The sequence below is a fragment of the Danio aesculapii genome, chromosome 1 (assembly GCF_903798145.1).
Source record: "Danio aesculapii chromosome 1, fDanAes4.1, whole genome shotgun sequence".
NCBI classification, from domain to species: Eukaryota; Metazoa; Chordata; class Actinopteri; order Cypriniformes; family Danionidae; genus Danio; species Danio aesculapii.
The window spans coordinates 63,253,501-63,280,287 of NC_079435.1; the positions used below are offsets into that span (position 1 = coordinate 63,253,501).

The 26,787-nt window shown below is 41.1% G+C and overlaps 5 protein-coding genes across 6 annotated transcripts in view; 2 read left to right on the forward strand and 3 right to left on the reverse strand.

The window, feature by feature from the left end:
• The window catches only part of pcid2 (PCI domain containing 2), an 8,481-nt gene extending 7,618 nt beyond the window's left edge, over window positions 1–863 (forward strand). For both annotated transcript variants that reach the window (XM_056464210.1, XM_056464219.1), the window contains exons 13-15: window positions 1–47; window positions 370–493; window positions 664–863. The exon at window positions 1–47 is cut by the window's left edge and continues 79 nt beyond it. In XM_056464210.1, coding sequence (XP_056320185.1) covers window positions 1–47; window positions 370–493; window positions 664–753 — 261 coding nt within the window. In that variant the 3' untranslated portion in view covers window positions 754–863. The remainder of the gene's footprint in view (window positions 48–369; window positions 494–663) is intronic.
• A 164-nt stretch (window positions 864–1,027) lies between these two features.
• On the reverse strand, window positions 1,028–8,738 carry prozb (protein Z, vitamin K-dependent plasma glycoprotein b). Its single transcript, XM_056464230.1, has 8 exons — window positions 8,612–8,738; window positions 7,865–8,028; window positions 5,177–5,201; window positions 4,803–4,916; window positions 4,591–4,722; window positions 2,229–2,293; window positions 2,026–2,143; window positions 1,028–1,804 (listed from the first exon to the last, which is right to left on the reverse strand). Exons 1-8 carry the CDS (start codon window positions 8,685–8,687, stop codon window positions 1,311–1,313), a joined length of 1,188 nt encoding a protein of 395 aa, XP_056320205.1. The 5' UTR covers window positions 8,688–8,738; the 3' UTR covers window positions 1,028–1,310.
• An 810-nt stretch (window positions 8,739–9,548) lies between these two features.
• f10 (coagulation factor X) lies at window positions 9,549–15,022 on the reverse strand. The gene is made up of 8 exons (XM_056464241.1): window positions 14,861–15,022; window positions 14,555–14,715; window positions 13,602–13,626; window positions 13,270–13,383; window positions 12,617–12,748; window positions 12,198–12,481; window positions 11,538–11,655; window positions 9,549–11,116 (listed from the first exon to the last, which is right to left on the reverse strand). The coding sequence occupies exons 1-8, from the start codon at window positions 14,919–14,921 to the stop codon at window positions 10,497–10,499; spliced, it is 1,515 nt and encodes a 504-aa protein (XP_056320216.1). The 5' UTR covers window positions 14,922–15,022; the 3' UTR covers window positions 9,549–10,496.
• Window positions 15,023–15,842: 820 nt separating this feature from the next.
• On the forward strand, window positions 15,843–16,974 carry LOC130220834 (zinc finger BED domain-containing protein 4-like). Its single transcript, XM_056453076.1, has 2 exons — window positions 15,843–16,453; window positions 16,599–16,974. The coding sequence occupies exons 1-2, from the start codon at window positions 16,119–16,121 to the stop codon at window positions 16,780–16,782; spliced, it is 519 nt and encodes a 172-aa protein (XP_056309051.1). The 5' UTR covers window positions 15,843–16,118; the 3' UTR covers window positions 16,783–16,974.
• A 2,425-nt stretch (window positions 16,975–19,399) lies between these two features.
• On the reverse strand, window positions 19,400–25,632 carry f7i (coagulation factor VIIi). Its single transcript, XM_056453089.1, has 8 exons — window positions 25,555–25,632; window positions 24,757–24,920; window positions 24,616–24,640; window positions 22,830–22,943; window positions 22,245–22,382; window positions 21,615–21,712; window positions 21,033–21,153; window positions 19,400–20,372 (listed from the first exon to the last, which is right to left on the reverse strand). The coding sequence occupies exons 1-8, from the start codon at window positions 25,613–25,615 to the stop codon at window positions 19,762–19,764; spliced, it is 1,332 nt and encodes a 443-aa protein (XP_056309064.1). The 5' UTR covers window positions 25,616–25,632; the 3' UTR covers window positions 19,400–19,761.
• Window positions 25,633–26,787: the final 1,155 nt, after the last annotated feature.

Consider the following 26,787-nt stretch of genomic DNA (forward strand, 5'->3'; position numbering starts at 1 on the left):
CTGGAGAAGCTGAAGATCATCACCTACAGGAACCTCTTCAAGAAAGTGTGAGTGCCTGTGTGTGACTGTGTATGACAGGGTTGTCCAAACTCCAGTCCTGGAGAGTTTAGCTCCAACCCTAATCAAACACACCTGAAGCAGCTAATCAAGCCCTTACTATGTATACTAGAAACTTCCAGGCAGGTGTGTTGAAGCAGGCTGGAGCTAAAGTCAGCAGGACACCGGCCCTCCAGGACCGAGTTTGGACACCCCTGATGAATGAGAATGTGCAAGTGTGTGTATGTGCGTTAGTAAGTTTAATGTGTGTGTGAGTATGTGGTGAACCCACATTACTTTTTTTTCTCTTGTTCTCCTCCTCCTCTCCTGCAGTTATCATCTCCTGAGGACTCATCAGCTTCCTCTGGCTGCGTTTCTGGTGTCGCTGCAGATGATGAAGGTGGAGGACGTGGACATCGACGAGGTGCAGTGCATTCTGGCCAACCTCATCTACATGGTGAGTCTCACAAACACACACACACACACACACACACTCGCTGTTTCCAGGTCATGTTCTAGTGCTGCTTTTGTTTACCTCCAGCTCAGAGGAGCTCCAGCATTGGAGTGTTTACAGTGACGTGTTCATGAGTTATTAATATGATTACGTGTGTTGTGTTTGTTTCTCAGGGTCACATTAAGGGCTATATTTCCCATCAGCACCAGAAGCTGGTGGTCAGCAAGCAGAATCCCTTCCCTCCGCTGTCCAGCATCTCCTGAACTCCATCTCCCAGAATGCACCATCACAAACACACACTGATCCTCAGAGCTTCAGAGCTTTATGTTCTCCATCTTCTTCTGAATATTGTCAAATAAACATGTTTTGTACATTTGCTGGTTTAATTACTGATCAATCATTTAAAAATTCACCCTAAAATCAGAACAATGACAATATTTAGATTTATTTATTGAGTTGCATTCAGAAATAATCATACAGGAATAACACATTTAATTAAATTTATGAAGCATTAAAAAGAAAGAAAGATAGAGTATATTCTTGTCAATCGTAGTCATTTTATTTGGTTAAACTTCATATTTTGTTCTCAGCCAAACACTGATTGTCATCTGAGTTTAATAAAAATCCCTCAACATTTGATCTTTTATATCTGGACTGTAATACAATCATTTTTAAAATCGCTATAAATAACTCAACAGTAATGTAACGCATTACCATAATAAGTAACGCAACTAGTTTCTTTTCAGTAACTCAAAAAAGGAGTAACTCAATATTATAATGCATTAAATCAGATCCTGCTCTGTGTATAGTCTGTTTCTCCTCAGGGTTGTTCCCTCTCGGAGGCGAGCAGCAGCGGCCGCAGCCAGTGCAGGTATCGGGACAGTTTGGTGAACAGGAGCGTGTCCCCGCAGCGTCCCACAGACAGAGACACGCCCGTCAGAAAGGCTGTTTTTCCCTCCAGTGTGGCGGTGGGGCTGCCGGAGCTCACAGCGCAGCGCTCAGAGCCTGCAGACTCACGCTTCATGCAGAACATCTTATTGGTCATGACGAAGGTGAGGTTTAGAGCGTCACGGCAGTCATCCAATGAGAGGTAAGAGTATGTGGCTCCGCCCCTGGCCACACCCTCTCGCCCCGCACTCATCAGGATGTTCTCGCTGTAGTCTTTCTCGGGTAGGCAGAGCGGGACGATGCTGATGTTGGGGGGGAACGGCTCCTGCAGCTCCAGGAAGCACAGGTCATCATCCGGACCTGAGACGAAATGCTTATGAGGCGTCCAGCTGGAGACGCGCACAGCTGCTGTGGAGACGCCCACCGCTGGAACACACACACACATCATACCTTCAACACTGGGGCGTGCAAATATGGGATTGCCTCAACAACCCCCCCAAAAGCCAAACAAATTACCACCCCCTCCGTCCCCCCAACAGAACAAAACAAATTTCCAGGAGGGTTGACAGGTATAACACACATGCAGATCAGCACCTCGAGACACGACTCTCGGCTCACAGAGATAGACATGAGTGTGTGTTTCTCACCAACAGTGAAGTGCAGATCCTGCAGTGCAGTCATACACGTGGCTGACGTCAGAATAGACTTCTGGCCCAGAATCACACCGTGACACACGTCATGACCGCTGGCGTTCAGAAACTTCACCTGCAGAAAACACACACCACTGATGAATATTCAACAGCTGCTCTTCTGATTGGCTGATTGTGTCTGAAGGTGATTCACTTCTCACCTCCCATGAGCAGCGTCCATCAGGACAGAAACTGGCCATCTCCGTCGTCCCGCACGGGTTCTGGACTGAGAACACAGAGAATGATTTACACTGCATTGAAGTCATTTTATACTTGTGCCTTTCCTGAGAAATTAACCCATCATTTTGAGATTAATAGCACCTACTCTGTGGTCTGCAGAAATGAGGTAAAGATGCAGCGGTAATGAAGCAAGAATGCTGCGGTAATGAAGCAAAGATGCAGCGGTAATGAAGCAAGGATGCTGCGGTAATGAAGCAAGAATGCTGCGGTAATGAAGCAAAGATGCAGCGGTAATGAAGCAAGAATGCTGCGGTAATGAAGCAAGGATGCTGCGGTAATGAAGCAAAGATACAGCGGTAATGAAGCAAGGATGCAGCGGTAATGAAGCAAAGATGCTGCGGTAATGAAGCAAGGATGCTGCGGAAATGAAGCAAAGATACAGCGGTAATGAAGCAAGGATGCTGCGGTAATAAAGCAAGGATGCAGCGGTAATGAAGCAAGGATGAAGCTGTAATAAAGCAAGGATGCAGCGGTAATGAAGCAAGGATGCAGCGGTAATGAACGAAGATGCAGCGGTAATGAAGCAAGGATGCAGCGGTAATGAAGCAAGGATGCAGCGGTAATGAAGCAAGGATGCTGCGGTAATGAAGCAAGAATGCTGCGGTAATGAAGCAAGGATGCAGCGGTAATGAAGCAAGGATGCAGCGCTAATGAAGCAAGGATGCAGCGGTAATGAAGTAAGGATGCTGCGGTAATGAAGCAAGGATGCAGTGGTAATGAGGCAAGGATGCTGCGGTAATGAAGCAAGGATGCAGTGGTAATGAAGCAAGGATGCTGCGGTAATGAAGCAAGGATGCAGTGGTAATGAAGCAAGGATGCTGCGGTAATGAAGCAAGGATGCAGCGGTAATGAAGCAAGGATGCAGCGGTAATGAAGCAAGGATGCAGCGGTAATGAAGCAAGGATGCAGCGGTAATGAACGAAGATGCAGCGGTAATGAAGCAAGGATGCAGCGCTAATGAAGCAAGGATGCAGCGGTAATGAAGTAAGGATGCTGCGGTAATGAAGCAAGGATGCAGTGGTAATGAGGCAAGGATGCTGCGGTAATGAAGCAAGGATGCAGTGGTAATGAAGCAAGGATGCTGCGGTAATGAAGCAAGGATGCAGTGGTAATGAAGCAAGGATGCTGCGGTAATGAAGCAAGGATGCTGCGGTAATGAAGCAAGGATGCAGTGGTAATGAAGCAAGGATGCTGCGGTAATGAAGCAAGGATGCAGTGGTAATGAAGCAAGGATGCTGCGGTAATGAAGCAAGGATGCAGCGGTAATGAAGCAAGGATGCAGCGGTAATGAAGCAAGGATGCTGCGGTAATGAAGCAAGGATGCAGCGGTAATGAAGCAAGGATGCAGCGGTAATGAAGCAAGGATGCTGCGGTAATGAAGCAAGGATGCAGCGGTAATGAACGAAGATGCAGCGGTAATGAAGCAAGGATGCAGCGGTAATGAACGAAGATGCAGCGGTAATGAAGCAAGGATGCTGCGGTAATGAACGAAGATGCAGCGGTAATAAAGCAAGGATGCTGCGGTAATGAAGCAAGGATGCTGCGGTAATGAAGCAAGGATGCTGCGGTAATGAAGCAAGGATGCAGCTGTAATAAAGCAAGGATGCAGCTATAATAAAGCAAGGATGCAGCGGTAATGAACGAAGATGCAGCGGTAATAAAGCAAGGATGCTGCGGTAATGAACGAAGATGCAGCGGTAATAAAGCAAGGATGCTGCGGTAATGAAGCAAGGATGCTGCGGTAATGAAGCAAGGATGCTGCGGTAATGAAGCAAGGATGCAGCGGTAATGAAGCAAGGATGCAGCGGTAATGAAGCAAGGATGCTGCGGTAATGAAGCAAGGATGCAGCGGTAATGAAGCAAGGATGCTGCGGTAATGAAGCAAGGATGCTGCGTTAATGAAGCAAGGATGCAGCGGTAATGAAGCAAGGATGCAGCGGTAATCAAGCAAGGATGCAGCGGTAATCAAGCAAGGATGCAGCTGTAATGAAGCAAGGATGCAGCTGTAATGAAGCAAAGATGCAGCGGTAATGAAGCAAGGATGCTGCGGTAATGAAGCAAGGATGCTGCGGTAATGAAGCAAGGATGCAGCGGTAATGAAGCAAGGATGCAGCTGTAATGAAGCAAGGATGCAGCGATAATGAACGAAGATGCAGCGGTAATAAACGAAGATGCAGCGGTAATAAATAAAGATGCAGTGGTAATGAAGCAATAAAATGCAGTGAGTTACAGTGATTTGCACATTTCAGCGAGTGTTTGAGTGATTAGCGAGTGTTTGAGTACCGTGAGGCGAGCAGCTCCTGCCGTCGCTGTTGAGTGTGTATCCGCGAGCACAGAAGCATCGGTACGCGGCTGTTGATGGCCTGCAGAAGTGCTCACACGCTAAAGGCCCAGCAGACGGACACTGGGATTTATCTGAAAAACAGCACCATGAAGCATCAGACATGCATCAGACGCACTGATCTCATGTTCACTGGTGTCACTGGCACAACCACCTGTCTGACAGTCGCGCCCGCTGTACGCCTCCGCACAGGTACAGGTGTATCGGCCGATGCCATCCTTACACGTGCCGCCATGTTGACATGGGTTAGATCTGCACTGGTCTCCATCTGACAGCCGAAATATAGACGTTTAATACAACTACAGTAATATAGCAGAGCTTTGTAGAGTATCTTGACCTAAAAGACATGATAAAACATAAATAAATAAACATAAAACAAATGAAGAGGACGAGGGGTTATGTAAAAGTGTAAAACAATTAAAAATGATCTTTAAAAACATGTAAGCAAGTTGTCTACAGTACCATTAGTTCTTTCATATTACAATCATTTAATTCAGTCTTTGAATAAACATTCTGAAGGTCACTTACCATAGTACTTGGCCCAGAACTCATTCTTTAACAGGGAAAAGAGATGTATGAGTGAGTTTAGTTAAACCTTCAGTAGTTTAGTTATATTACTAGACAACTTTAATGAAGGTCAAATATTCACAACGAAATATTTACGCGCGAGGGCGGGGCTTCACGGGGTCATTCAAATGCATACCTGCCTGATAAAAAATCTCTCCCCGTGTCATTTTCAAAGAGAAAATGTAAGTAAATATATAAGTGTAAATATAAGTTTTTTTAAAAAAAGTTATGTTAAAACGCCTGTGTTTTTAAAACAGTCGTCTCGAAGTGGGAGGAGTCAAGTAACCCGCGCTCATTTATGGCGCGCACTTTCCGCGGTCATTATCAACAACAGTGATCATAATGGAGCGATAATTAAAGTCAAATACAGGTCGACGGACATTCATCAGAGATTAGTTATCATCAGGATATCGGAGTAAAAGCCCAGACCTGCGCGCTTCTGCTCCTGCCATCGGTGAGTTGACCAGAGGGGGGTTTTAAAGATAATGCGGGTTTCAGTATGTTCACTTCAGTGATGAAAAATAGAAAAGGTTGATTCCGATATCAAACAGGAAGTGTGAATCTCCATTTCACCGCTGTTTTCAGCTGTTCCCTCAGTTTGTCACGCTCTTTTACAGTGATTCAGGTTTATTGTTTATTAAGCACAGTCCTGCTCTGCTTGATGGCTCGCACCATTTTAGAGGGATGTTGCTAGAAGGGATACAGCTGCGGCCGTAAGTTAACCTAACGAGAATTATTTATATTCCTTATAAAATTAGTATATTTCATGTTGTTTATTAAATTATCCATTAAATAGGAGTTTATTAACCAACCCTAAACCATGAATGTAAAAATATTCATTATTGCTGTACAGTGTCACAAACATTATGCTATACTGATTTGAGCATCTGCACCTCTGGTTCGAGTCCCGGCTCCCCAATAATATCCAGCTGCAGGCCCACAGAACCACACACGTTTCAGGCACACAGCACACAATCTAGGCAAACCAGATAAGGTAACTATCTAACTCCGAACGAGCATTATCGCCACCTATTGCATTTCACAAATATGGTTTCAAATATCAGTCTTTATAGTATTATTGTATTAACGATTATCGATCATTTGAACATCTCTGCAGTTTCTGAACTCAAATTATGTAAATATAAATAATAAGTTAAAACATTTATGACTTTATTCACGCGTCCACATACACAAAGAAAGCATAACAAACCGTCTAATAGTAGATTAAGTGGAATAAACTAACTCAGGATCTTAATATTATCATACTTGGTTAAAATCGTTTTGTAAATAAAAAGCAAACAATAATGTGTCACATTAAAATGAGTTACTGTAGTTAATCATTTAAACAATATATAATATAGTTTATATATTATTTTATCTTAACTGATTATCTGATTATAAACTACTATCTTTTACTAAACTGTAATATATATATATCTATATATAGGGGTGACGCAGTGGCGCAGTAGGTAGTGCTGTCGCCTCACAGCAAGAAAATTAAACAAATAAATACTAATAAATCGGTTGAGTAATATAGTGTTATACATTTATTACATGTAAAAAGATTTTTTATTACATAATAAGATGTATTATTGCCTATATTAACTTGCTATTATTTGCTTCATTATAAATTAATCCACTATATAAATGAAACCTGTCCAATTTAAATCATTCAGCAAGGCCAGCGAACGAGTATCTGCTATATTGACTCTGTCAGATAATAATGACTGATCATCTATGATGACTGATAAAAAACTGTTCAGTCTATTATATTGAATGGCGATCGGAAACAACGCTCCCCATTCGCCCGTCTCGATCGCAATATTTGTAAAATAAAGTAAACACTATTGTTTATTGTGTACAATATTTATTAACAATATATATACAATTATATTGATGACGAGGTTCGAGAAGAAGTTAATAACATCAACATCCGTCGTAACCATATATGGTTTGTCTGGATTGTGTGTGCTGGATTGTATGTGCCTGAAACGTGGTGTTTCTGTGTGGAGTTTGCATGTTCTCCCCGTGTTGGTGTGTGTTTCCTCCGGGTGCTCCGGTTTCCCCCACAGTCCAAACACATGCACTATAGGGGAACTGATCAACTAAACTGGCCATAGTGTATGAGTGTGAATGCATGAGTTTATGGGTGTTTCCCAGTGTTGGGTACTTATCATGCTGGATAAGTTGGTGGTTCATTCCGCTGTGGCGACCCCTGATTAATAAAGGCACTAAGCCAAATAGAAAGTGAATAAATGAATGAATGAACTTTAATCAAATCCCGTAACCTTCCCTCCGCTCTCGAAACGACTTTTCTTCACTCTGGTCACACAAAATTTATTTAGGGCGGAGCTATCAGTGCTTTAGGGAGGGGCTATCAGTCCTTTTGGGTGGAGCTATCAGTGCTTTAGGGAGGGGCTATCAGGGCGTGTCTTGATTCTGCTCTGAGTTTGTCTATTCGTCAATCTTTCTTCATTTTGTCAGCATCGCCCAGCTTTTACCAATCCAATCAGTTCCTAAAGAACAAAATGTTGTCTCAACTTCTGTTTGATGGCACCAAATGAATAATAAGAATTGATTTATGCTAATGTAAACAGGTCTGTTTGGAGTAAACGTGTGTGTGTGTGTGGTGATCGTCAGATGTCTTACTGTCTTCTGGTCATTCTCGAAGCATTCTCTGGCCTCTTCTTTACTGCATTTCTCCTCATAACACTCACGCTCCAGATTACCCTGCAGGATCTCCTCCAGCAGAAACGTGTTGGCCCGTCTGGAGCGCAGGAGAAGAGCGTTGGCCCGCCGGCGAGAGCGAAACACTGAAACACACAGCACCACACTTACGCTTATCTCTGTGCTCTGAGTAACGCCAGCTACCAAAGGTTTAATCTGACTGTTTAACAGAGTAGTTCATCCAAAAATGAAAATGACCCCTTAACTTGCTGTCCCTGAAGCCATCCTCAGCCTATTCCTCAGTGTATATGACTTTCTTCTGTCAGATGAACACAGTCAGTGTAGATTTAACTTGTATCCTGGCCTCTCCATGCTGTGTAATGGTGTTGGATAGTGACCCTTTACTGAGGGCATAAATTCATCATAAATATTAACCCATATGATGAGGGGGAGAACACATTAAAGTGGATTAATTAAAAGTGGATTAATTAAATTTGAAATGAAGTGTGTTTATAGTTTTATTTCCACAAATGTACTCAATTGTGAAAATCAATGAAACAAATCTTAACTGTAAATCTTGTACAATAACACCGACTGTGTTCGTCTGACAGAAAGTCATGTATATACACTCATAACAGCTTGAGGGACAGTAAATTATGGGCTCATTTTAATCTTGTATATCAGAAAAGTGTTCTATTAAAGTATGGACAGTATTGCTGAATGTCTCACCCGTACGCTGATCTCCAGACGTCACATGATGAATGATTAGCATGAAGAACAGCAGACGATATATGAGCGACTCCATCGCAGTCAACCTCACAAGCTGCTGTCAGTCACTGATCAGAACTTCCATGTAGCCCCGCCCACTGCTGAATCAGCCAATAACAGTGGCTCATGTAGCCCCGCCCATTGCTGAATCAGCCAATAATAGGAGCTCCTGTCCAAAGAGTGTCTGAACACCACTGTACTACAGTCAACAGCTCGTGTTCAGAATATTAATGTATTAATTAGCCTTTACCTCATTAACACACTGATTGAATGCTGATACATTAGTCTGATTTGTGTTTTTATGTCGTGTGTGTTCGGAGGCTGTGTGTGTGTGTGTGTGCTCGCAGTGTGTGTCTGGACTCTAGTCTGTCAACATGACCACTGAACTCTTCATTCTTGTGTTTGCTAACAGCTCCAGCTTGATTTTATTGGTATTAAACACATGTATACAGTTGAAGACTGCGTTAATAACCCTCATGGGAAAATTATTTTCCTAATATTTCCCAAGTGCACAGAGGAGATTTGTAAAATCATAATAGTTTAAATATCTAGTAAGTAACTGATGTCCTTTCTCTTCATCATGATGACAGCACATCATATTAGACTAGATATTCTTCAAGACACTAGTATTCAGATTAAAGTCACATGTAAAGGCTTAACTAGGGTAATTAGGGTAACAACAGCTTTTTGTTCTGTAGACAATCAAAAAAATCTTAAGGAGGCTAAAAAATCTTAAAAATCTGTTTAAAATATTAGTATTAATTAATATTAAAGAAATTAATAATAAAGAAACAGTATTAAAGAAATATTGATTAATACAAATTTCACAGGAGAGTGAATAATTTTGCTTCAACTTCATCTATAATCTGCATTTGATTAAAAACATGACTGAAACAGCTTATAGAATCAGTTTTATCATCTTTATTAAAGCTGAAACATCTCATCTGGATGATGGTCGAAGCATTGACGAACCACTCCACCTCCAGAATGTGATTTTACAAGAAATACCATGATATTATTACACATGAGGATTAGATTAAAGGCATATTTCACCCAAAACTGTACATTTCTCCACTATTTACTGTGTTTCCAAACATTTAAGGGTTTCTTTCTTCTGTTAAAGACAAAATAAGATATTCTGAAAAAAGCCAAAACCTGTAAGCATTATAACAGAATCCGCTCAGAATTATAATATTCATTATTAAATAGTAACTTATTATCATTAATTATTCATTCACTTTCTTTTCGGATTACTCCCTTTATTAATCCGGGGTCGCCACAGTGCAATGAACCGCCAACTTATCCAGCATGTTTTTATGCAGCGGATGCCCTTCCAGCAGTAACCCATTTCTGGGAAACACCCACACACATTCATTCACACTCAAACACTACTGACAATTTAGCCTACCCAATTCACCTGTACCACGTGTGTTTGGACTGTGGGGGAAACCGGAGCACCCAGAGGAAACCAACGCGAACGCAGGGAGAACATACAAACTCCACACGGAAATGTCAACTGATCCAGCCGAGAATCGAACCAGCGACCTTCTTGCTGTGAGGCGACAGCACTACCTACTGCGCCACTGCGTCACCCGTTTTCATGAATTATTAGCGTTGATAATTTTGAGTTGGTTACACCATTGACTCCCATAGTAAGAATAAAACACAAATACAATGAAAGGCAATAGTTAAAGGTATTCAACATTCTTCAAAATATCTTCTCTTGTTTCTAACAGAAGAAAAGCAGCTGGTAAATGACGGCAGGATTTCTCTTTTGGGTGAACTCTGCCTTTAGGTGGATTAAGTAATTACATGTGTATGAAGGATGAGGCTTTTATCAGAGGAGTCAGACTCTTCTTACTGTTGTCTTGTGCCGCAGCTCTCGCTTTGCTTTGGGTTTTAGCGACGCTCCGGTCTCTGGCATGACTTTAGTCATTGCATTATTGATCCACAGGATGTATTTGGAGACCTGCGTGTAGACGCCGTATTTCCCCTTGCGCGCGCACCCTTCGCCCCAGCTCACCACACCTGTGATAAACCAGGTGTTTTTGAAGCGTGTGACGTGCGGCCCACCGCTGTCCCCCTGACATGCATCTTTCTCCTCCTGGTCGTATCCGGCGCAGAACATGCGGCCGGAGATCTTGAACTTGCTGGACTCGATGCATTTAGCGCGGTCGACGTACGGCACGGTTAGTTTCTGCAGGATGGTGGACGGCAGGCCTCCCTCTCGCACACGGCCGAACCCGCTCACCAGACCGTCATCCTGCTGCATCAGCACACGCTCGGCGAACTTCATCTCCGGCAGACACGCGGGGATGATGTATTTGGTGAATTTGATGGGTTTTGAGAGCTTAATCAGGGCGATGTCGTTATGGTAGGTGTCAGGCTGGTAGTTCTTGTGGATCAGAATCTCATCTACATCATGTGTGGCCTCACGACCCTCAGGGACCAGCGTGTCGTACTCACCTGACAGAAAAACACATCAGTGGAATTAATTCAGTATATGCACTAATGAACAATTGCAATTTGATACCATTTTCAGTTAAAACAAGTGTTAAATCTTAATATTATTAATATTAATTTTAAAATGATTATTGATTACTCATCTAGGTTACGCTGAGTTAAGCGTCATAAACACCGCAGCTTATATTTTAATGTTGAGAGGAGTAAAATGTAGTGTGGTTTTAAAAAGCAGATGCATTTAGAGCTGTGCCGTTTCATTAGGAAAACACCTGCTGAAGTTGTCTGTATATTTACTGTACATCTGTCTCGAACACGATAGCCGAGCCATCAGATAAAACACATGAAGTGACCAGCTGTAAACGGACCTTTTAAGTATTAAGCATTTCATCTTGCGTGTAATGTGCATGACCACATCTGTTCGTACCTACGACCACCCTGATGGAGAGCGACTCGTTCATGCAGTGCGCGGCCGACAGGATGAAGTGTTCGGTCAGGATGGTGCCACCACAGAAGCCCATGTTATTTTCATTGATGAGGAGAGCCTGAGAGAACAGCGTTTACACACTTATTTCAGACACATTCTCACTTCCAGCATCGAGCTAAAGAAGAGCTCATTCTGTGCACATGCACGGCACAAACTGCTGACACCATTTAATTATGAATACTCATGCATTCTTGATTGTTGCTGGATTTCCCTGTTGAGAAGAGGTAACACATGTCAGTTCTACTGTTGATCAGCAGTTGCACAGTTACCTTGATGTGTCTGAGAAACTCTAAATCCTCCTCTCAGCTGTCAGAACACAGTAAACACAGTAAGTGTATTCCTGCACACACACTATAATCTGCTGTTTTACTGCACTGAACTCCATATAAAAGACAGGAACTCTTCAGCACAGGCCGATCTAAAGGGTTCCCTCTTAATCCCAACAGGGAAAACCAGCAGCAGTCAGTACTGCATGATTATCTGCTGTCATGACTTGTCATGTGATTGTAATGGAAGTTATTGGGGCAAAAACAGCACCAACATCACCAAAGGGGGGTCAATCAGAACAGTGCACACGGGTTCATGTCTGCGTTCATATACCTGCCACGGACAGTCTCCTGGTGGACACTCCACACCGTTCACGATCCTCCCGTCTCCGGCTGTGGACACCACCGGCAGGATTGGTTCCTCCTGGATAATCTCCAGCTCGTGGAGCCCGAACATGCTGTCGGTCTGGTTGAGCTCTGGGTTCGAGAGGTTGGAGACCGGCTCTACTGTTGCCTCCAGCTCCGTGTCCTCTTCGTTCTCACTTTCCGTAATATTCGGCGTGTGGAAGAAGATGCTTCGGGTCTTCTTTGGATAAACAACGCCACATTTAAATGGATCTACAACAGGGATGGGTGATAATAAGGATGGGCAATACAGCAGTAAAATGCTCCAGATGATAATAAATTGGATTTATCTTAATAATAATAAGGAGGATATCATTTAATTTACGTCTCGTTCACATTCAAACTCACCCTGAGACTGGCAGGATTTCCCATTGGGGGCCAGTTCATATCCATTAGCGCACGAGCAGAACACATTACTCTGCTTCACCTCACAGAAGTGATCACAGCCTCCGTTTTCATTCTCACAGAGTTCAGGAATCACTGCAGAAATAAATAAAGCTGTGAATAATGCTGACGGAGTGTGTTATAATGCTGCTGGAGTGTTTTATAATGCTGACGGAGTGTGTTATAATGCTGCTGGAGTGTTTTATAATGCTGACGGAGTGTGTTATAATGCTGCTGAGTGTGTTATAATGCTGCTGGGTGTGTTATAATGCTGCTGGAGTGTGTTATAATGCTGCTGAGTGTGTTATAATGCTGCTGAGTGTGTTATAATGCTGCTGGAGTGTGGTATAATGCTGACGGAGTGTGGTATAATGCTGCTGGGTGTGTTATAATGCTGCTGGGTGTGTTATAATGCTGACAGAGTGTGTTATAATGCTGACAGAGTGTGTTATCATGCTGCTGGGTGTGTTATAATGCTGCTGAGTGTGTTATTATGCTGATAGAGTGTGTTATAATGCTGACAGAGAGTGTTATAATTCAGAAGGAGTTTGTTATAATGCTGTCAGAGTGTGTTATAATGCAGATGAAGTGTTACTGGACGTCGCATGGCTCTTTACCGATCTCGCAGTTGTAGCCCTTGAAGCCTTGCTGACAGAAACACGTGTACGGCCCGATCGCATCTTTACACTCACCACCATTGACACACGGGTGAGACAGACACGCATCTCCATCTACAGAGACAACACAAAGCAAAAACACACAACAAAATAAGCAAAGTCATCAATTTTAGAATATGATAACTAAACATAAAGTCAGAAATGATATTTTATAACTTTATTTAAGGTTTACAATGCAGAATCTGCGGAATATATTAGCTATTTCTACACACAAACTCTCATGACTTTACTATTAAAACAAGCTGAACTGAAGGATCTTTACAGACACTCACCAACATACTTGTGCCAGAACTCATCCTGAAGAGAGAAACAGAACACACACACACCGTCAGATGCTCAACGTAGTGTTTAATATTAATTTAAATGCTTTATGAGGAATAATATTCATTTTGAGTTGTTGAATTATTAGAAAATGATGCACCCCCGAGGTTGTAATGTGCATTATGTTATAATAATTCAGTGGCCAGGAGTGCATTATTCTGCTTATACTCTGGCTCCCGCACCTAAATCCACTGCTCAGATTAAAGCTATGGAATTAATCGAAACTCATTTTAGTTCGATTTTGGTCTCCAACGTTATGAAAAACAAATATATAAAACGATTATTGCATCATATCCTGGCAACTTTCCAGCAGTCTGCTTTTATATCTCTGCAAAGCCCAATTTCGTGGAAATAATTTACATGGAAATAATTGAAGTCATGTCACGTGACTTTAGCAGCATGGTAATATCCACACAGCAGAATGAGTTACCTCAGAATGTGACCACGGTGCACGCAATTCAATAGTGTGTTACGATGCTCCTGCATTTTGGTCAGCATGGCAACTAATTACCCTTGCATGGCACATTGAAATGAATGGGTTTCATAGCGCAGCGCTTTCTGCGTCCGGTGTGAAAGCTGCTTTACACTGCACAGGCTCTTGTCTAAAGAATGCTTCTTGATTTAAGAATGTTTAGTTATCTTGACTATAAACAAGACAGAAACTAAGTAGGAAAAGTATGTTTTGCAGTCAGATCCACACAGCGGAATGAGCTGGGCTGTGTGAAGAAATAAGTGGGTTTCATAGCACAGCACTGTCTGCATCCAGTGTGAAAGCCGCTTTACATTGCACAGTGATTATGACTGGAAACAGTGAAACCAGCGCACTGAACACCCATATTTTCAGCTGACAACCAAAAATGCCATTTCAGCCAAAATTCTGATTTGAATCAGACAATTCACTGACCGTCTTTTTAACATCTTCGAAGATTTCTCTGGCCTCCTCGTAGTTGCAGCGCTCCTCAACGCACTCACGCTCCATGTTCCCCTTCTTCATCTCCTCAAACAAGGAGTTTGCGCGCCGCTGACGAATCAGGACCTGATTAGCATCTCGAGTGTTGAGGAAGACTGAAAAACATCATTATCATCATAAGAGCGTTGTGTTGATCATTGAACGTCACATTGATTGGCTCTCAAAACAACAAGCCAGAAAGAGTCAAAGAGGAGCGCTCAGAACTTCAGTATGAGAACGTAAACCCCACAGCACACTCACCTTCTGCGCACACACTGTGGATGACAAACAAAGATATAAAGTTCCAGAAAACCCAAGACATGGTCGGTGTCGGCGTCCACTCTTTCACTTTAGAGGATTGTTCAGAAAACAGAGGAGGTCGATGAACTGAGCGCTGGGAGGGAGAAAGAGAAACAGAGGAACAGGGGGAGGAGAAACAGCAGCGCTCGCAGTCATGAAACTGGAGAATATGAACACGTCTGAGCTTATCTATACTGGAGATTTGAAGAGACGCAGACCAGAGCTGGCGGATTACTGATCACACTGCAAAATATGTGTTTCTGACGTCTTTCTGTTTCTAGTCCAAATGTTGAAATATTCTTAAATCAAGAAGCATTTACTACACAAGAACAAAATATTTGTGTTGGAGTTTTTCTTTAAAGCAGTGTACATAATCTAATAACAGGGGAAGTGAAATATACTTAATTCAGAATGAAGTCAATAGATTGCCTACTCCACTGGCAGATTAAGTTGTTTTAATGAAAAACTCACTTAACTTTGACATTATTTCTGAAAATAACCCATTATGTTTTGCTCAATTAGAAAATGCTTCTTTATGTAAGAAGTTTTAGATATTTGGACTAAAACAAGACTAAAACTTGAAGTAAGAAAAGCAGTTTTAAATTTGCTGATCAAATGTGTAGTTAGCAGTATAACCCCTTAGCTTACTCCTTTACGGTGTGAAACTTTGATTACATTTAGGTTTTTGTGTGTCACTTTATATTAAGTGTCCTTAACTACTATATCAACATATGAATATATTGTAACTGTACTTATATGTGTTGATAATGTATTGCAGAACATTTCTAGTGCTCCTGAAGTGGATACAGGTAGGGTTAGGGGCAGGTTTAAGGATGGGTTAAGGTGTAAGAGATAGTTAACAGTAGGGCTGGAGGATTTTATCGATTCTGCAATATAAATCGTTTTTTTTTTCCAAAGAAAATATCGATTTTTTAGCCGCGAGTATCGATACATACGTCCCCTTCAAATCCCCCGTGTTGTTTACCCCCGTTCGCGTTGCAGGAAGAGCGATTTGCTGAGCCAGCCACTAGTGTTGCGGTAGAGCAAGTTACCTGTACTAACTTTACACAGACGCAGATGTCTACCTCTTCCTGTTTACCAAGGAAGAGCGTGGATATTCAGAGAATGGCGGCGAATATATGAAGCATATATCACCATCACGGCCCACTTTATCAACGAGGAATGGGAGCTCGTTACGTATGTTTTGCAAACCAGGGAAATGCCCGAGAGCCACACCGGAAACAACCTGGCAGAACATCTGAGAAAGGCCATCGCTGAGTGGGGAATCGCAGAAAAGGATCCGGTAATCGTCACTGACAATGCGTCAAATATGACAATTGCAGCTGAGGAGGCAGCATTCAAATGTTATGCTCATACGCTAAATCTAGCTGCACAACGTGCCCTCAAAATCACAGCAGTTACACGCCTGCTGGGAAAGGTGAGACGCATTGTGATTTTCTTCAGACGGAGCACCACAGCCAACCACATGCTGAAAGAGAAACAGAGGCTTCTACAACTACCAGAGCACAAGTTGATGACGGATGTAGTTACCAGGTTAGTGTGTGGTTACTTTTCAATAGTTTTTGTTTTTTTATTAATTATTACATTATTATTAAATTCGTTTAGTCTTTTGTGTAAAGCATCCGTGCTGTCTATAAATAAAATATAAATAAAGTATATTTCTTTTATTTAACTACAGATGGAATAGTGCACATGACATGCTGGAAAGATTCCTGGAGCAACAACTGTCCATCTGCGCAACCCTGCTCTCGAGTGAAGTCAGTAAGACCGAGAAAGATCTGTGCACTCTGACTGAGTCGGACGTGACATTTGATGTTTTGGAGAAGCCATGGTACTACTATGTTTACTTTCATGGCAGCTAGACTTGCTACCTCATGTTTTTTGTCAAGCTAAAAAGATGTCAAAGCAACTGTTCAGAACAGGCCACTTGTACTTTAACTCTCCATTGTTAATTGCAAATTGCAATGTTGCACTTTATTTACTTTTCAAAGGCTTGTAAGCTACAGTTTGCACTGTTTCAATAAATGGAAAAATTTTTCTCATCACATCTTTAATTAATTTTGTCCAGCATTTATTTTGCAAGCTGTCTGATGTTTAAGTTTATTTCAATTAATTAAATCCAAGTAAATTAAACACTCTCAAAATGTCACCAAAATCCCTTTGTCTCTTTTAAATCAATCAGAAAATGATGTAAGCGTATCAAATGATATAGAATCGTATCGAATCGTATCGTTGGCTAAATATCGTGATATATATCGTATCGTGAGCTGAATATCGTGTATCGTATCGTATCGTGAGATTAGTGTATCGCTACAGCCCTAGTTAACAGTGTAATTATTCGCATGTATTTACTCAAACATAAGCACTCTGTAAAACATGTATTTACAAAATAAGTACATCATAACAAATGATTAACTTCAGGGACTACACAATATACTGGATTTCATTATATGACTTTTATGGCAGTGCAATAGGCTTGGGCTGTAATACGGTAATATGGTGTACCGCGGGATCTAAAAATAGCAACGGTGTCAGTTTCAATACAGTTATACCGTCATAAAAAACAGTGCAATTAAATAGGAGACAAGTATTAAATAATAAATATTATTTATTTAATGGCTAAAAATGCGTATGCGTGATTGTCATCATGAGACAGTGTGGAGGAGAGAGAGAGAGTGGTGAGGTAAGATGGCGAGTTGTGCACCAAGTGACCTGGTGTCCAAAAACACAACCTCTGCAGTTTGGCAGTATTTCCGGTTTCAACCAAACAAGAAGGGAGACGTGGTTAATACGAACTAGAGGTCTGCATCCCCGCTATTGTACCGCCGGACTCGACCAGATTTCATGCGGTGCGGGAATAAATTTCCAAATAAAGTGCGGGAACGGTCGGTAACTCTGGTGTAATTTGAACGGGAGCGGTCTGCGTGGATGCTGTTTATGTGCACTGAAAAAAATTATTCAAAGATGATTCCTTGGATTTACTCAATTTTTTACGTTAAATGGTTGTAAACAATTTATTTGGGCTGAATTTAAACAAACAAATTAAGTTGAACATTGCTCAATTTAATTTGTTTGTTTAAATTCAACACAAATAAATTGTTTGCAACAGTTTTGCATGCAACACTTTTTTCAGTGTGTGTGTGTAAATGAGAGAGAGCGTGATGCTGTGTGTCACTTGGTGCTCTTTCTCTCTGTGTGTGTGTGTGTGTGTGTGTGTGTGTGAATGAGAGAGAGCGTGATGCTGTGTGTCACTTGGTGCTCTTTCTCTCTGTGTGTGTGTGTGTGTGTGTGTGTGTGTGTGTGAATGAGAGAGAGAGAGAGAGCGAGAGTGTGATGCTGTGCGTAGCTTGGTGCTGTCTGTGTGTGTGTGTGCATGTGTGTGTGTGTGTGTGTGTGTGTGTGTGTGTGCGTGTGTGTGTGTGTGTGAATGAGAGAGAGCGTCCTGCACAGATTTGGAGGAGGTTTGACGGTATCAAAATTTGGATACCGCCCAAGCCTACAATGCAGTTGGACTACTTTTGGATTACATTTGGATTACTTTTTTGCCAAGCCTTATTTGGCGTCGCATATATTAAAGCTGAATAATCTTGTTCTATTTTGACAGATAAGAGAGACAAAATATCTTGCAGTGTGCATTTGGTCAGCTGGTCATTAACAGCAGTGCATTTAGTCTACTTTTAGATTACATTTGGATTACTGTCATGGCAATGCATTCAGACTACGTTAGGATTACATGTGGATTACTGCCATGGCCATACAATTGGTCTACTTTTGGATTACATTTAGATTAAATTTATGGCAATAAAATCAGACTACTTTTGGATTACATATGGATTATGTTTATGGCAATACAATCAGACTACTTTTGGATTACATATGGATTATGTTTATGGCAATACAATCAGACTACTTTTGGATTACATTTAGATTACATTTATGGCAATAAAATCGGACTACTCTGGATTACATTTAGATTACTAGCAAAAATAAAGTTATGAAATAAAGTTATTTTTTCCTTAAAACAAGCAAAATAATCTGCCAGTGGGGTGAGAAAAATAATCCTGTTTTTGCTTTGACATAAGATTATTATTTTCACCCCGCTGTCAGATTATTTTGCTTGTTTTCATTAAAACTCACTGAATTTTGAATGATTATTTCTGAATACGAGACAATATTTGTGCGTGTCTGGAGAATGCTGCTTGATTTAAGACTCTTTAGATATTTGGACTGGAAACAAGACAACAACTGTAAGGAAGAAAGGCATTTTTGCAGTGTGATCAGCTACAGGACCTGCTGTTTGCTGTTATTTATTTGTCTATATGTGTTAAACGTCAGCAAATGTACAGAAAATCCCTCGTAGGGTCACGTCTGGTGTATGATTAGACCAAAGCAACATCTGCACTGGAAAATCAATACAGTCTCAGTTAATGACTGTCAGACAACACACAACCCTGCAGACATGACACAAACACACAAACACACACTCAGAGGGATTTATTTCACTGTCTACCAATCAGCACCGACGCTTTCATCAAGAGCAAAGCAAACCGAATCACTAGACAGACATTATGGCAGTTTTTGGACCACATCAACAGTGAAGATTGATGAACCTTTAGGAAGACTGTTCACACTCATTGTGGACTCAAAATATGTAGATTTATATATTGATTCATTATATTTAAATATGTTTTTATCCATCCAGAATGAGGGCTGATATGAGCAGAGTTTGAGAACTGTTTACTTCAACATAACTCATATTTGATGATGGTCCATTTGCCTGTTAAAGCAAACCTCATCACAAAGAAATCACAGCCATTTCACTCTGTTTTAGGACCAAATCATCAGTATTTAGTGGCTACATTAGCGCTCTGCTCGCTCTTATCCTCAGTGTGTGTCTTCATAACCGTGTCCATCCAGATCAGGAAGTTCTCCACTTTAGTGTAGACCCAGTAGTATCCAGGTGGTCCGCAGCCTCTGCCCCAGGACACCACGCCGGTGAGGAAGGATGTTTGCCCATAGCGGGTGACCAGAGGGCTGCCGTCATGTCCTCTGCAGGATGCACGGTCGCCCTTGGTGTAGCCCGCGCAGAACATATTAGCAGTGGTGTTAGCTGTGCCACACTGCGCAGTGGGCAGCAGAGGGACCGCCAGCCGCTGCAGGGTCCCGGACGCCGGCCCTTTAAGACCCTTTTCCCGCCGGATGTTGTGTCCAGCGGTGCGAGCGCCCCATCCGCTGAGCATGTGGAAGCGGGCAGCCCAGAGCTCACTGTGTGCCAGCTGCGGGGTGGGCAGACAGATGGGCACAGCGTATGTGGATCTCTGCACGGGCACACGGAGCCGCAGGAGGGCCAGATCGCTGTCCAGAGACTCGGGGTCATAATTGGGATGTATGAACACAGCAGACACTTCATACGCCTCCTCTGAACCATCCAGAACATCCAGGTCATGCTCACCTGAGGACACACCAGACATCAGACTAACTGAGGGCTTATGAAGGGTTAGTTCACACACAGCACTGCAAGAAATGCTGTTCAGCTTCAGGGTCAAACATTAAAAATGATGAAATCAAGACGCAGATTCATTATTTTAGATTAATATTGTCTGTAGTTTTCAGAAATAATGACTCAAAATTAAGTGTTTTAAAACAAGCAAAATAATCTGCCAAATGCGGTTAGGGAGTGAAATAATCCAGTTTTTTCTATTGACATGAGATTATTTTGCTTACCCCATTGGAGGATTATTGATCTTTCTTAAGGAAAAACTAACTTGTCACATTATTTCTGAATAATAACACAATATGCTGATTAAAACAAGACAAAAACTCTAAGAAATGATTATTTGCAGTGTAAAGGGTCAGTTCACACAATCAAACAGTGTAAAAATACTTTTCTTAAATAGTTTTGTTTTCTTTCTAGTCCAAATATCTACAAATATTCTTAAATCAGTCAGCATTTTCTAGACTAGCAGAATAAAGTCTTGTTTTCAGAAATAATGAGCCAAAATACAGTGAGTTTTTTATTAAAACAAGCAGAATAATCTGCCATTGGGGTCAGCAGAATAACGTGTTTTTAAAGCGGAACAAGATGATTTATTTATTGATCTGTTGTTATTACCTGTGATGGCCTTAAGGAGCCTGGTGTCCTTCTGATAAACACAGTGAGCTGCAGTGATCAGCCAGGGTCCCTCTAGCAGAGCCCCCCCGCATACACCCTCGCCATTATAGTCAATCAGCACCTGCACACAGGTGAAGCTCAGCATTCATCACCTGGGTAGCGTTGCAGCTATAGGTGCCCTATAAAGAATATCTGACTGTAGGCATAGTGGAATAATAAGACATCAGGATATGGAAATGGCCACACCGTGACCCTCAGACACCAGTGGACAACAGACCAATCAGAACACAGAGCAGACTGGCTAATTCTAACCCAATTCCTGTGTTTTCTTTGACATTATAGCATAAAACATGACAGACATCAAAAGTGTTTGTGTCAGTACTAGCAGACAGCTCTGAGTAATACATAACTATAACAGCATCTGAGGAGAGAGATGAAGATATAATCTGTCTGAGGGATTCAGCAAATCACCAACAAAACACACTCAGTAGTGCTCCAGTGCACTCACTCACTTCAGGTGGACTATAGTAGTGGACCACTGTAGGGATGAATGAATGAGAGTATCGGGGTGATCAGTGTTACCTGCCATGGACAGTGACCTCTGGGACAGTGAATTCCACCCAGAAACTGATTCTGAGAAGTGTTTTTCTGCAGAGGAATCTTTCCACACGGATATTCAGCTGTAGATAAAAATAAAACACATTTAAACTGGAAAATGAAGAATTGCCAAGAGAAATGTTGGCTTTATGGCTTGAAATACCTCTGAAAGTTTGGAGGTGAACCCATACAAAAATCTTATATATGGCCATATTTGACTATAGGTGAAATTATAGTTCATATATTTGAACATGTTGGCACCAGAAACCTTTAATATTTCTTTGTTATTGCGTTAACACACAGCACTGTGGTCTCACAACAACTATTGATTTGATTCCGAGTTTGGTTCCTATTGTAATTCAAATGATTGGAAAAATAGTAATTGTAAAATGCCATGTTTGCAATCTATAAATATATGACATTTTAATATATGTGAAGTCTATATTTAGGTGTGAATATTTATTTAGCTGTGGCTGTGTCTGCATCACAATAGCAGAAAATCAATGACAATCTTGACTTCTGTTTCATGGCAACTTTAAGATGAACCCAGTCTATCATTAGCAGAAACATGTGAAGCGTATAGATCTGTGATTAGCAGTATTCTCCCTGCAGTACCCTGAGAGACGCAGGACGTCCCGTCGTCTGCCAGAGTGTATCCCTCCGCACAGCTGCATGAGCGGCGGGCCCCGGAGCCATCACAGAACTGCTCACAGCCTCCATTCACATACTGACACTTCAGGGTCTCCTCCAGGCCTGAGCGCAGAAACACACCAGCGTTCAGCAAACTTCATGCCATTTACACTTGAACATATAAATGCATCTCTGCTAAACGGATATGAATCTGATCTTTAGCCCTCGTGTGCTGTTCAGATTGACTCCCACTGACTCTCCTAATCTAGTCTTATTATCCGAAACAATGAGTCCAAATGAAGTGAGTTTCTCCTGTAAACAAGCTAAATAATCTGCTAATGTGGGAAGCAGAATAATGGCATTTCAAAACCAAAACCAGATTATTTTCCTTACCTCATTATCAGATTTATTATTAATAACTGAGGAGAAACTCATCTCATTTGGACTCATTATTTCTAAGAAAGAAAAGCATTGATACACCTGTACTTTTCACCATCAGATTGCTATCTAATCAAAGCTCATGAAGTGAGCGGCTGTAAACAGGCCTGTGCTGTCGACGCGTTCACACACCTTTTTCACAGTATTTGCCCTCAAAGCCCTCAGCACACAGGCAGTAGTAGCTGTCGGCCAGATAGATGCATGTGCCGTTGTTCCTGCACGGGTTGGTCAAGCAGGGCTCCTTGTCTTTTACACACAAATACAATCAAAACGATTCATTTAAGGGGATATTTCACTCAGAGTCAAATATCTACTGAACAATGATGTACAGATATACAGAACATTCAAAATGTCTTTTGTTTGTTGGTTACTGCTAAACATCGACATCCATAGTAGGAAAAATAAATGTACTATGGAAGTCAATGGCTATCGGTTTCCAATTTTCTCCTAAATATCTTCTGTTGTGTTTAACAGAAGAAAGAAAGCTGTTTTTGGACCTCCTGAGGCTGAGTACTGTATGTAATGACAGAATTTTCAGTTTTGGGTGAACTGTACCTTTAAACTGAGTTCAAGCAAACAGCTAATGAACAAACACAATCTTTGACTTTCGATCAATAGATAGCGCTGTAATCCGGGAACTCAACTCTACAAACAACATCAGAACTCACTGCTTAACTTTGACCAGTCACTGTTATACACGGTCATCTATATAACAACACAAGTAATAAAACAGTTATAATGTCTGATGATCCAATAGTAATTTACATTTCTAAACACTTACCATGACTGAAATGTGTTTGTAAATTTAGTATACAGCTTATTGAAATAAATAGCTACAGCAGAGTATGAGTACACGAGGCATTTTCCACCCATATAACAAGATAAATAAATGCCTAATGTGACTTAATGCTTTAAAAAAGTGACTTATAAAGACCAAAATTGGTGTGGAGATTGTTAAAAGTATATCCTATGCACAGACAAGCAGATGAACCCAGCAAATAAATGCAATGCACAAAATTAGATTAGGAACACTGCAAACAATGCTTGAGTTTTTGTCTTGTTTTGAGTCCAAATATCTCAAAATTATTAAACCAAGAAGCACTTTCTAGAGAAGCAAAACATATAGCCTTGTTTTCAGAAATAATGAGTCAAAATGAAGCGAGTTTTTCCTTAAAACAAGCTAAATAATCTGCCAATGGGGTAAGAAACATTATCTTATGTCAAAAGGTAAAACAAGATTATTTTGCTGACCCCACTGGCAGATTATTTAGCTTGTTTTAAGGAAAAACTCATTTAATATTGGCTTATTATTTCTTAAATCAAGACTATATGTTTTAATTGCCTAGAAAATGCTTCTTAATATAAGAAATTTGAGAAATGTGGACTAGAAACAAGACAAAAATCTGAGTAAGAAAAGCATTTTTTTGCAATGTAAATTGTCTTATTTTTCTGAAATAATGAGTTAAAATGAAGTGAGTTTTTAATTAAAACAAGCAGAATAATCTTAAGAATAATAATCTAAATCAAAATGAAAGCAAGATTATTTAGCTTGCTTCATTGGCAGATCATTTGACTTGTTTTAAGGGAAAACTCACTTGATTTTGACTCGTTTCTGAAAACAGGGCGATATGTTTTGCGTGTAAAGTATGGTAAAATACTCTGCTGAATTCGGTTTTCTAATATAGGACTTTTTATTGCAGATTTCTGTGGGCAGAAACTTTCTTTAGGACAGTAGTTTAGTGTGCATTTTGCAGAATTGTTCTTGGTTCATCTGCTTACCAAGTTTGGTCCTTATATGTGACTTTCTTAATGCATTTACTCATCAGACAACAGTGTTTTACAATCTCCCTCAGATTTATCAAGACTTTTTGAGGAAATTGCCATGGTAACGGGTCGCGTGCGCTCGGACAGAACTCACTGGAGTAACTCAACCAGAACTGTTTCTGCAAAACACAAGCAGAGATATAGACACGTGTAAGGTCATGTGTGAAGATAGATCTGTGCACTGAATGATGGTTTTAGATACGGTGTGTGTGTGTGTGTGTGTGTGTGTGTGTACCGTCCTGTCGTCGTCCTCGAACACCTCGCGTGCCTCCTCATAGTCGCAGATCTCCTCCACACACTCGCGCTCCAGGTTTCCAGCCTTCATCTCCTCCAGAAAGCCGGAGTTTGCACGCCTAAAGCGCTGGAGAACGGCAGTGGCCTCATCTTTACTGAGAAACACTGAAAACACCACAAATAAAGCACAATATATTTATGTCTATACAGCACAAATATTGCTCTGAATGTATGCTAATTACAGATTTAACACTAATTTATATTTGTAATTCACATAAGTCATATATGCCACGTGCATTTATATTTTTCCCCTGTTGAAATTCCAGATATGTGCACACATGTGTTCAAATATATTAGCTGATATATAGAGTTATGTTATATATGAATATATATGCACAAATATTTACTGATAAACACAGGAAACAGCATAGTCACAAATGCCACGAAACGCCTTTCTGAGTTAGTTTAGTCTTGTATTTCACAGTAGATACTCAGTGTCCCTGTAGATTCTCTGTCAATTTAAGTGTCAAGTTTTTACTGCAAATGTCACGTGCATAACACTGGATCTGCTGGCTTATAACACTCCTGATGAATAAAACACATCCCAGCAGGATTATTCGAGACTCTAGCAGTTCTTCATGGATTTTGCACCAGACGCTTCATTACAAGGACTCAGTTAATTAATGTGTATATAAACAACTGCTGAGCTAACTTAGACTTGTGACAGCATCTCTGGCGTTCTGCTAAATGCATTTATGCGTCTGCTAAGTGATTAAATGTAAATATTGCGTGGTCTTACCGGCGCTGGTCGAGCGGACTGTCAGCACACACAGAAGCACAGCAGCGGCTCCAACCCTCATGATTCTGTCTGAATGAAGCGCTGAGAGGGTCACTGACCTCAGCCTGTTCACAACACACACACACACACACACCAGACTCAGGCTCACACACACACACACACCAGACTCAGGCTCACACACACAGATCAGCAGTTGGTTTGGAAATATTTTCTCCATATGGAAACAGATTTTTAACAGTCTTTCTGCATTTAAGAGTTAGTTTCAAACATGTTGATTCTGAACATGTACCCCTGTGTTCATTTCTGGAGATCCTGAAATACGTCCCAGGAGCTATGTTTTCAGCTATGTGTGTATGCTTTTTGAGATCTCAAATTTCTCTTGGGGGTGCCATTCGCACCTGCCGAATCCACCAGAGGCCGAAAAGCCCTCAAGGCTGCCAGAATTTGACCATGTTTTCACATTTTACCACATTCTTACCCTATCATTTACTTCGTTTGCTTTTTATTTACCTGCTTTCTGGAACTTTTCTTCACCAGACTCGAACCCTGTCATCATGGTCAATTCCTCTGTGCCTCAAGTCTACTGCCGTATGCGGAGAGCCACTAGGCAAACTAATAACAGTGGAAATCCATTCTGAGGTAAGGGCTCAGCTGCTAGCATGAAAAGGAACAGCGTCATACCACCCCATAGCTTTCTTTTTAAAGATGAAATTCATTCGTCAGGCTGCATAATTGGCTACCTCAGGAAATGTATACAGGGCTACGTTTTCAGAATGAGCCTGTGTTGGTTAGTTCACCCTAGTATGATAATTCTGTCACTGTTTACTCAGACTCAGGTGATTCTAAACCTTTATGGGCTTCTTTATTCTGTTGAACACAAAGTAAGATATTCTGAAGAATGTTCATGTATAGTAGGCACAACAAACACAATGGAGGTCAATGTGTGTTATTCTGTGATCGACAGAATAAAGAAACACACACAGGTTTGGAGCAAATGTTTTTTAGATAAATATTTATTTCCATATTTAAACTGAATGGCTTCATTGGCAGTGCTTCATGGGGATTGTAGTCTTTTCATATACGTCTGTGCTTCTGCTGGGTTTAGTCCACTTCAACCAAGACTTTTCTCAATCCCAATGAAAATGTTCTTTGGTATGAAGAGAAAACTAGCCTTGATATATGAGCTTTTGATAAACAGGTATTTATCTCAGTCATATAATCTACAAATATGAA